This window comes from Nilaparvata lugens, chromosome 8, assembly GCF_014356525.2.
Source record: "Nilaparvata lugens isolate BPH chromosome 8, ASM1435652v1, whole genome shotgun sequence".
Lineage (NCBI taxonomy): Eukaryota > Metazoa > Arthropoda > Insecta > Hemiptera > Delphacidae > Nilaparvata > Nilaparvata lugens.
Window position 1 is genome coordinate 39,159,912 of NC_052511.1, and position 10,000 is coordinate 39,169,911.

Genomic DNA, 10,000 nt, shown 5'->3' on the forward strand with positions numbered 1-10,000 from the left:
GGTCCACTCATCTCTCATTGGTGTCTACTAAATGACATAAAAATGACTAATATTGCTATTACAGTACATTTTTATTTCAAGGTGTGTCGAACACTCATAGATTTTTATCCATTCTACAACCAATAACATTAAACCATTGATTAAACCAATAAAGTTTAACTACTCATTTCATATTATTGACTCAAAATTGATAGGGAGATTAAATAATGACTTCAAAAAATACAATTCTATTCATTTTTATTTACATTATTTTCTACTGTAACGAACGTAAAAATTTATAACTATCACACCAAAAGCCTTAATACTAAAATTAACTACATATTCGGTGGGTTATTAATGGTATCTATAAAAATATCTCATATCCAAAGCTTCTGAATTTGATTGAGTTATTTTGATTGGAAGAAAACTATGAATCCTTCAAGATGAAGGTACTCTTGAAGATTAATGAAGACTGCTATGCTGCTTGGCATTTTAAAATAATTACATGAAATGAAGCATATTATGAAAATATTGATTTTTGTGTGGTATTAGACCAAGTTGTTCACTGATAAGTGAGAACTTTATCCATTTATCGATAGAAAAATGTATGTACTAACAATTTGTAGTTGTGGAATGTCAGGGGCTAAACATGATAGATACGTTTACAGGGTTTATTCATCTACCAGAAAATAGCACCACTTTAGTTTTCAACTTGCAGTAGATGAAGCTGAATAAAAATATGAAAGGAAAATTTTGATTACAGTAATTATTCTCAATTTGATTTTCTTTGTTATCACTAATCCAAACATCTTCACAGTTATAATAAACTTGAAAACAAAAATAATATATACTAATATTATTTAAGAACAACTTGTTAAATAATTTTAATAAAATCTTTGGCGATCACAGATTTATAAATTCGTCAAGATTATAACTATTTTTGGCTTTAATAATTTGATAGTATGTTACGAGATGTTGTGGTATTTCTCCATAATTGAAAGAATAATTATTTATCTATTTATTTTTCACATTGTGTACAAAAAAATTGTGGTAATTTATATAGTGGTATTGACAACATCAACGTCTTATTCTTTCAATTTTTGGCTTTGTATTACCGTACTGTTATAATGAGAAAAACATGAGTTAGTACGCTACCTAATCTACTTTCAAGTAGGCTATTCTTCTTTAAAAAGCTCTCCTATTCCAAGTTTTATTTTTTCAAATGCAATATTTATTGTTCTATACTGAATTTATTAAGGAACCTACCGGTACGGTACTTTAAGGCACTCTGTGATCCTCTACCATTCAAAAAAAATCGTAATTTATTTGCATTAGAAGTCTTTACCTTAAAACAGTCTTCTGTATAAGATTCTCGGCTATGGAGAACTTGAAGTTGAAATTATTGAGTGTCAGTTTGATATTCATGCAACTTATTTTCCTTTTCCCCATACAAAAAAAAAGAATATTTTTTTAACCTTACATTTGTGTAAAAGTGGTTGAAAATTTAAATTTGTGTTTTCATTAATCCTTTTTTTATTTTTTGCTTGTGAAAAATGGAATATATAAATACTGACTTTTCTTATATATTTTCATGGACTCATAGAAATTGTTGTCTCTATGATCACTTATTAGATCGAAGGTATTGGTAAGGTAACTGTGTCATATCATGGAAAGAAAATTGTTCGGGTCAAAAAAGTGAACAGATAAAAAATGCGAAGATAACAAAGAGGAACACTAGCAAGCCCTCCCTTTTGAGATCGTTGGGTGTTGCTCCACAGAATAAACTGGAGAGGACAGACCGATTGCAGTGACGTTGCATTTCGTAAATTGGCACCAGGAAATGAAGAATATCGGGAAGCATCAAGTTTATGTCTCTGACTATCTGTAAACAAAATTGGCAATTTAAAGATTATCTCAATTTGACTTGAAAGTAAAATATAAATACGAGGATGGAGGTTTTCTTTCGAAACGTGTATATGAAAATAAACTTAAATTCGGAGATTTTTTGAAAGAGTGTATTATTCGGTAAGTTCTAAGTCCAACTGAAAGGGATGCCTTGATTTTGATAGATATGGTCATGGATATTATCCTAGATATTAGACTGTTCATTGTCATCAAATATTTTATAGTATTAACATGGTGATAATCAATAATCTTAAATAGGGAAAACATAGTGTTAGAATAGTCTTCTGTAGATAGTCTTAACATGGGTCAAACCTTGAATAGGGAAAACAAAGTCTTAGATTAATCTACTTTACATAGTCTTAAATAGGGAATCGAATTTTAAATGAAAGTAGTTTGAATATATATATGACGGTTTCATGTAATATTCTATGTATGTTTCATGTATGTACTTTTATGATTTTCAAAGTCTCATTCGATAATATTTGGCCCTAATTATTTCTCTTCTATTATTGTATTTCAGATTTCAGACCATATTACTCGAACAAACCTCCGACTCGAAATGACATTGTCAGAAAATAATTCTGAATAGAATAAAAAATTTCTCTGAAATTCATGAAATTTAATCAACAGTGTTACTATGTAATATATATGCTCTGGAAATTCAACTTATGAGTATTATGCTCTATATATAACTCACATAGAAAGAGCATGAAAATATGTTTTACTTATCAATCATCAAATATTTGTGTTAACCAACCATGTATGTAACCATAAAATAGTTGTATTCTCTTGCTTTGGTGATACTCTATCACCCGGTTGCACTAAAGTCTGTTAACTTTTAATCCCGATTGAATGCCACGAGAACCAACTAGAGAAGTCTTCTTCTCAGAAGGAATTCTCTGATTGGTCCTCGTGGAATGAGATTGATTAAAATTTTACAGGCTTTTGTGCAACTGGGCCTATGATTTGGAAATTCACCATGTATTTGAACCAAAATTGATAGATTTTCTGTATCACGAATTTTATGATTGGGAACTGTAAGCTACCTGATGAGATCTGCCCTCTCCGCGCACCACATTCAAGACGAACTGGTCCCAGCCTCCAGCAATGATGTGACTCAAACCGACCACACTCACGGCCAGCGCCTTGTAATGGCTGAATGCGTGGCTCTTGTTGGCCAGTAGGAGCACCAACACTGTGGACACCAGTTCGGTCACCGTGAACACCATTTGGTGGTTCCATTGCGAATAGTAGTCGTCGTTCCAGTAGTTCACGTAGATCCACCTTCAATTAAATACATTTTCTTGATAATTAATTGATAGATGAATAATCAGAATCACAGAAAGAACAGAATATAATTGATTACTCTGTTGCATTAAATAAAAAGACTAAGAAATTGTCAAAAACCACCGATTTATTGATGACTAGCCGTCAGGCTCGTTTCGCTCGTTATATCCGTCTAGCCAGGACCCCTGGACCCCCGACTTGATCGTCCAAAAATGAGATCAGCGGGCTCTCTTCGCTCGCCTTGATTTTTCATTTGAGCATGCTTCATTCCATCAGAAAGTCAAAGTACTTCCTCGCTCGATTCAATCACCGACTAATTTCAATTATTTAGTGCAATTTGAACATTCTCTGTCTATTACTTTATGAAAGAACTGAGAAAACGCAAAAAACCCGCTAATTTTGGGCGTATCTTTGGCGTTATTTCAAATTCCTTCTAACACAACATTATTACACCCCAGCTGAGCTTCTGTAGTAAATTTGAACATTTTCTGTTCATTTGTTCTCGATAAAACTGAGAAAGCGAAAAAAACGCTGGAAAAACGCAGATTTTGGGCGTATCTTCGGTGTTATTTCAAATTCCTTCTAGCACAACATTATTACACCCTAGCTAAGCTTCTGTACCACATTTGAACAATTTCTGTTCATTTGTTCTCGATAAATCTGAGAAAAAGCAAAATCGCCAATTTTGGGTGTATCTTTGACGTTATTGCAAATTCCTTCTAACACAACATTATTACACCCTAGCTGAGCTTCTGTACCAAATTTAACATTTTCTGTTCATTTGCTATCGATAAAGCTGAGAAAACGCTGGAAAAACGCAGATTTTGTGCGTATCTTTGGAAATGTTCCCAAATCCGTTCTTAGTGCGCCTCTAAAGTGCCAACTGAACATACCTACAAAATTTGAACGTTTTTGGTCCGGTAGATTTTTAGTTCTGCGAGTGAGTGAGTCAGTCAGTCAGTGCCATTTCGCTTTTATATATAGAGATTAGAAAGACCGGTTTCGGTTGTTACACCATTGTCGATCTCTGATTAACTATTGATAAGTTTATCAATAAATACCGATATGTGGTTTTTGACAATTTCTTAGTCTTTGTATTTTATATGAATAATTACCACAATATCAACTTCTCAACTACACAAAAAGTGACTCTGTTACATGTCCATACTTTTCACTCATGGAATAAAACTTGAATTTAAAAAAACACTTATGAAGTGGAAATGCACTTATTACTATTGATCGTAACTACCAATAGTACGGTAAGTGCATTTCCACTTCATAAGTGTTTTTAAAATCCATAATAGAAGTTTTTTGTCTATGATAAACATATTTTTTCTAAACTGAAAAGCAATGAACATTAAATTTTGCAACTAGCCAAACAACTCTCATGAAGTAATGTATACAAACTTTATGATCTCATAAACAGTAGAACTGAAAACTTCTTATTCTATTACTAAATACTGTGTTCAAGAAATGCTAATATTTGATTGTATCATATTTTAAATTACTGCAAAAATTAGGATGAACCTTTAGTTTGTATAAAATAAGTTGAGACTTGGAGAAAATATCCGTGTTGCCAAATTTAGCGAAATTTCAATCTGTTCATGCAAGCCCATATGACTGGAAGTATTCAAATTGACAACTCTGCATCGACAGTATTGTCGAATTGAATACATTCTGTCAATCGCGCTTGCATGAAAAGATTAAAGTCTCGTTCAATTTGGCAAAACAGATATTTTCTCCAAGTCTCAACTTATTTTATACAGACCATAGTAAAGTTTCACTTCACTGAATTAAATTTATGTTCAATTGTATGAATTACAACTAGAATCCTGTGATATAACATTCATATTCTGAGGTCTCTTTGAAACGATGGCTTTAGATTATAAAGTTGAAGTTGGGCCAGCACTTATTAAATACTTATTTTATGTTTAATAATTCAAAAATATCCATCACAAAATAGTAGCTTACATAGTAAATATTCAATTTCTAGGCTAGGGCTACATTACCACTGATGCTAAGAATAAAGTCCATATAGGCTCTTTTTTAACTTGGTGCAACTGTTTTGTAATAGATACAGTGCAGCTTACGTTCGTTTATTTCATAATTGAAAGAACATAGAAAATGTGTTCAGTATATTCTATGTCTAGATCATTAACACAATTCTGTGATATTTGACATCTCATCAACCTCGAACCGTTACTTGTTTTATAATCTCAATTCATACCATATTGCAGACGTTACTGCTTTTCCAACAAGATACAAGTTATGTTGAAACCTTGACTCTCATTTTTTCTCTGAAAGACGAGGACTAATGTACTTCAATTAGTTAATTAAGATATTCCATCCAATTTCTCCCAAAAAAAAAATAAAAGAGAAAGAATCGTGTCAACTCACCATGAATAATAATGTGAGAAAATGGCGGATATGAAAAGAATGAGCATTGAATAACGCAGGCGTCTGTTTATGAGAAGTGTTGCCAGATAGCAAATCGCCTCGTAAAATGCTATTATGAAAATAACTGTAAGAATCCATATTTTGGCTGAGTTTTTTGTAGCGTTGAAATATACATGCTTGTAGGATGCTATGCCACTCTCATACGATCCTGAAAATTAAAAAAAACTAACATTACTACAGATGGAAATATATTGGAAGTTGCATTTGTTCAAATGCTAATTAATTAATAATTATTATCAAACGAAAATCCCAATTAAATGCTGTAAATCACCCCGAAGACTTCTGCTACTACAAATATTGACAACATCCAGGGTAAACAGCTAGATGGAAATTCGATGAGCACTACTGTACAAAAATTATTTGTCAGCCCAGGAATATCAGCATTTAATTGGGATTTTCGTTTAGTAATAATAATTACTAACATTACTATTGCTTCACATAGAATTGAATTCAAACCAAACAAATAGAAGATCAGCCAAATTTAAATAATATATTTGAATTTTTATTGAAAAATCCAATGCGTAAATGTTGGTGCTCTTCCTGACAAGCAATCAGTCTTTCACTTTTGAATATCAAAATGTTCCCATATTTTTCTCGACTATTAAATAAACACTAATGTTATCAGAGATGTAAAATTATTTGTCTAACAGAACAAAAACACTAAGTGCCGGTTGCACAAAAGCCGGTTAAATTTTAATCGTGATTAATTCCACAAGTACCAATTAGAAAAGCCGTCTTATAGAATCCTTCTCTGATTGGTTCTCGTGAACCAATTTTAATTAGGGTTAGAATTTATAGGTTTTTGTGCAACCGGCACTAACTATGTTGTTAAAACACAATAATTATTTTGTCTTCGAACCACAAGTTTTGTGCAAATAAAATATGTTGTGGAACTTCTCCATAATTAAAAACTACTCTGTTTTATTTGGCAAAATCACTTTTATTAATCTAACTTGTAGGTCTGCGATTTCGTGTTGAAACCAGCAATAAATCTTCAGTACACCTATTTATTTAGTTTGAATAAAACTATCCAATTGGAAAGACAATATTTATCATATTTTTATTTAATCATAAAACTATCCAATTGAAAAGACAACATTTATTATAATATTTTTATTTCATCATGTTTCATTCATTTAAATATATGACTAATTGATTGTTCAATCAAATAGAATTACTGTTACCCTTTTTCAATATTTCTTCACTTGAAAATATAATGTAAAACATTTTGACACTTGATAATGGATGATTAGCCGAAACTAGGCTAGTCGTGTCTGAAAGAAAACAAAAATGGGTAGGCTGCGACTATAGTGAGGTCGTCGTTATAATGGCAGTGTTTGATTAGCAATGGTATTTCTATCCTTGTCTATCATTCAACAAAGCGAATAGTACTATCTCTATCTCGCCTTGCTCTGTTGCCAAATCGGCTTGTAACAATGTAGAATTAATAATTAATTAACAAAATATTTCATCTTAATTATAAAAAGTTCATTATAAAATTATTGAAAAATATAATTAGTTGCCCAATAAAATATAATTGTTTATTTTAAACGAGAATGAACAGTTAATATTACATCAATAAACCTGTTTCAGCTACCGTCAAGAAGGCATTGACAAGACAGTGAGAATCGGCAACGTTGTTCTCTTATCTTTCTCCAGTGCCATTATAACGTGCACCTCACTATAGTGGATCTATCCAATTATTCATTATGTTGATTTGTTATTGTTTGTTTAATCTTGTGAATCTTCTTCCATTTAATTATTCATTAAGTTTGTGTGTTATTGTTTGTTTTATTATGTCTTATTTTATTATTGTATTGTTGTGTTAGTGAATGAGCAGTTGACGCACCTTTGAAGACAGTGTCCCAACAGGAGCAAGAACAGTAGCGCTTGTCGACTCGGCGCGCATACTTGCGCCAGAAGTGGTAGAGTACTGCTATATGCGCGGGGGGCACTAGGGCGGGGCCCAGAACCCCCCCAACTTGCACCAGCACGCGGCATAAGCGGCGACCCCACCAGGAAGGGTACGACATCCTTTCTCAACTATCAACCATCTGCTGATTAAAGGTTTTCACTTGAAAATTAATATTTTATCAATTTTATTAATGTTATTAAATATGGGCACACTACAATGATGTTGACATCCTCTGTCAGCTATCAATCATCTGCTAATTAAATGTTTCACTTGGAATTTTTTATATTCATTTGATTACAAAGGCAGCTCTCTAGAAGTATTCTAAGCCTAGGTGATGATGAGGAGATGAATGATAATACAAACGTTTTCATTTAGTGTGTGATCACATTAAATTCGTTTATGAGCAAGTGCAAGCTTGGAGATGAGAAACTATTGCTATGGAAAGAGCAATAGGAACATTCACACTGAACGCTTGCACTTGCTGGTGCGTTCAGTGTGAGCAGCTACATGCAAGTCACAACGTGTTACAATGCCACTTTTTGAATTTTGTTTTTCGTTTCATGCATGATTCGACTTGCACTTTTACATATAAGCATTCAATGTGATCACACACTCATGAAATTTTCATGAATGGAAAGAAGAGATGAAAATTATGTACTTTACTATTTATGTGTCATTTTTTTCAAAGATTTACAGTCCAAAACAAAACAAGTGTTCCTTCTCTTTTATTAATGTTATTAATATTGATATTAATTATAGGTACGCCGATGTTGACGTTCTCTCTCAACTATCAACCACCTGCTAATGAATTGTTTTCAGTTGACAATAGATCCTTGATGGATTCTTAATATTAACAAAATGAGTTGAAGTTTGACAAGTTTGTGATTGTTGTTGATCGTCTATATGTATTTCTCGCTGATGATTGAATAATTCTCGCAATTGATTGAAATAATCTCTATAGTGATATCCATGTTATGAGTAAGTGGTATTGTTATAAGAAGACGTTGTTGCCACTTTTCCGGTTCCACCGCCTTCTTTGTAGTACTTAAATACAGAGCTGTGATTCAAATCATCACGATATATACGTAATATAATAATAGTTTATTGGTTCTTGTTAATAATAATCAATATTTCATCACAAATATATTATATTTACACAGAAAAAAATATTTTAATGATTTTATTATGAATTCTTGTTATTGGGATAACATTTTCTGTTCATTCATATCTCCTTTGAAAATGCCAGCATATTATTCCACATATTCATCCATATTATTATGTTTTTAATTTTTATCCCCCACACAATATTAAAATAATAAAAATGATGACTGCACAGTGAAACCCTTAAGCGCCGTTGAGCTGAAAATTATTATTATTATTTGTATGTTTATACTGCAATCATATAATTTTTTCCATATTTTACTTTCAATTTCAAACTATGTTAAGTATCATAATTCACTTAATTCAAACAAGTGTATTTTAACTGTCTGATCTAGTTCGACTCCTCCCTATGCACACGGACAAGGGAGTATATTATTTATTTAATATTGTTACATTATTATTTTGTAAATATGTATTTTTGATGAATAAATTTGAATTTGAATTATATTTCTTCATAGCGTACGGTACAAATGATTTGGAAAGGGTGCGGAGTTGGAAAATGATGACGCTATCTGCTTTGTCCAATGACAGTCAGGGGTAGCAAATCAATGTTAGTCAGGTGCTGACTTTATAACGTGAATCACACTATAGATTTAAATAATTCTCCAGTAATTTGTAGAATCTTTCTTCTTCACGATGGTACATCAACCAATACTATTTTCCAGATTTTTCAATACATAAGTGATACAATTGATTCAAATAAGCTTCTAGTGAAAAATAATAATAGATACTCACTTTTGTGGGAAAAATTATTATTGATTAGTACTTTTGTTATGTTTTACAATAATGACGTGGCTCGATAATGTGCACATTCACATAGAAAAAATCGTCACCTATCAACGTGAGTGTTTTCATTTTTCATCCAGAAGCTTGTTTGAACAATAATTGCATCTCTTATTTCATTGAAAAATTTAAAAACTAGTCCAATTTACTAATATTAGTCTCTTGATTTTTCAATAAATAAGAGTTTCAAAAACTTTATACAATAAGGATATTTAGATACCACAATATCACCTACACAGAAAATAATAAAATCCTCAAAATTAGTTAATGTTCATCCATGGCTCACTATCTCTCAAAATACATCCCTGATTAACTTCAAGACGTCCTTTATTTATATAGCAAACCATCAATGAGAGAGTGTTGATAATAATCCTTGATCAACAACAAAACCCTCAGTTTATCGGAGTTGAACCTCGTTGCACTGACTGACAAGTTAGTTAATAACTAATCCTCGATTTACATCAGCAAATCCCCAATTAACAATTCTTATTAAAATGAATTATGTTACAACGC

General features: G+C 31.8%; 1 protein-coding gene across 1 annotated transcript; it reads right to left on the reverse strand.

Annotated features, from left to right (window-relative positions):
• Positions 1 to 218: 218 nt before the first annotated feature.
• Positions 219 to 7,886, reverse strand: LOC120352734. Its single transcript, XM_039434722.1, has 4 exons — positions 7,478 to 7,886; positions 5,569 to 5,776; positions 2,931 to 3,168; positions 219 to 1,861 (listed from the first exon to the last, which is right to left on the reverse strand). The coding sequence occupies exons 1-4, from the start codon at positions 7,659 to 7,661 to the stop codon at positions 1,667 to 1,669; spliced, it is 825 nt and encodes a 274-aa protein (XP_039290656.1). The 5' UTR covers positions 7,662 to 7,886; the 3' UTR covers positions 219 to 1,666.
• Between the last annotated feature and the right edge of the window lie 2,114 nt (positions 7,887 to 10,000).

What these genes read in the sequence shown, in the direction of transcription:
- LOC120352734 (XM_039434722.1), bottom strand. Translation starts at nt 7,661, where the DNA reads ATGTCGTACCCTTCCTGGTGGGGTCGCCGCTTATGCCGCGTGCTGGTG. An exon ending in TTGGGACACTGTCTTCAAAG is followed by an intron (nt 5,777 to 7,477) that starts GTGCGTCAACTG and finishes TTTAATTTTCAG; the next exon opens with GATCGTATGAGAGTGGCATA. An exon ending in GAGAGGGCAGATCTCATCAG is followed by an intron (nt 1,862 to 2,930) that starts GTAGCTTACAGT and finishes TTTTGTTTACAG; the next exon opens with ATAGTCAGAGACATAAACTT.